A 270-nucleotide genomic window follows, 5' to 3' on the forward strand; every position below is an offset into this window, starting at 1 on the left:
GGAGAAGAAAAGCTGCTGCTGCTGCTGCTGCTGCTGTTGCTAGCAGCAGCAGCAGCAGCAGCAGCAAAAGGAAAGACAAATGCATGCATATGGGGGCTGAAGACAGGCCATAGCGAGTCGTTAGCAGCAGCAGCAGCTGCTGCTGCTGCTGCTGCTGCTTCTGCTTCTTCTGCTGCTGCTGCCGTTGCTGTTGCTGCTGCTGCTGCTGCTGCTGCTGTTGCTGCTGTTGCTGCTGCTGCAGCGTGGGAGATATTAGAAGCACCTAAAGAA

The 270-nt window shown here is 55.9% G+C and overlaps 1 protein-coding gene across 1 annotated transcript in view; it reads right to left on the minus strand.

Moving 5' to 3' along the window:
• Nucleotides 1-262: 262 nt before the first annotated feature.
• EMH_0055370 (uncharacterized protein) overlaps nucleotides 263-270 on the minus strand; it is a gene marked incomplete at both ends in the record, with an annotated part of 894 nt that continues 886 nt past the window's right edge. Inside the window, one exon of the mRNA XM_013497226.1 lies at nucleotides 263-268. Within this exon, the coding sequence (XP_013352680.1) occupies nucleotides 263-268 (6 nt within the window). The remainder of the gene's footprint in view (nucleotides 269-270) is intronic.

The sequence above is a fragment of the Eimeria mitis genome, genomic scaffold (assembly GCF_000499745.2).
Source record: "Eimeria mitis Houghton genomic scaffold, Emh_scaff2548, whole genome shotgun sequence".
Taxonomy (NCBI): Eukaryota; Apicomplexa; class Conoidasida; order Eucoccidiorida; family Eimeriidae; genus Eimeria; species Eimeria mitis.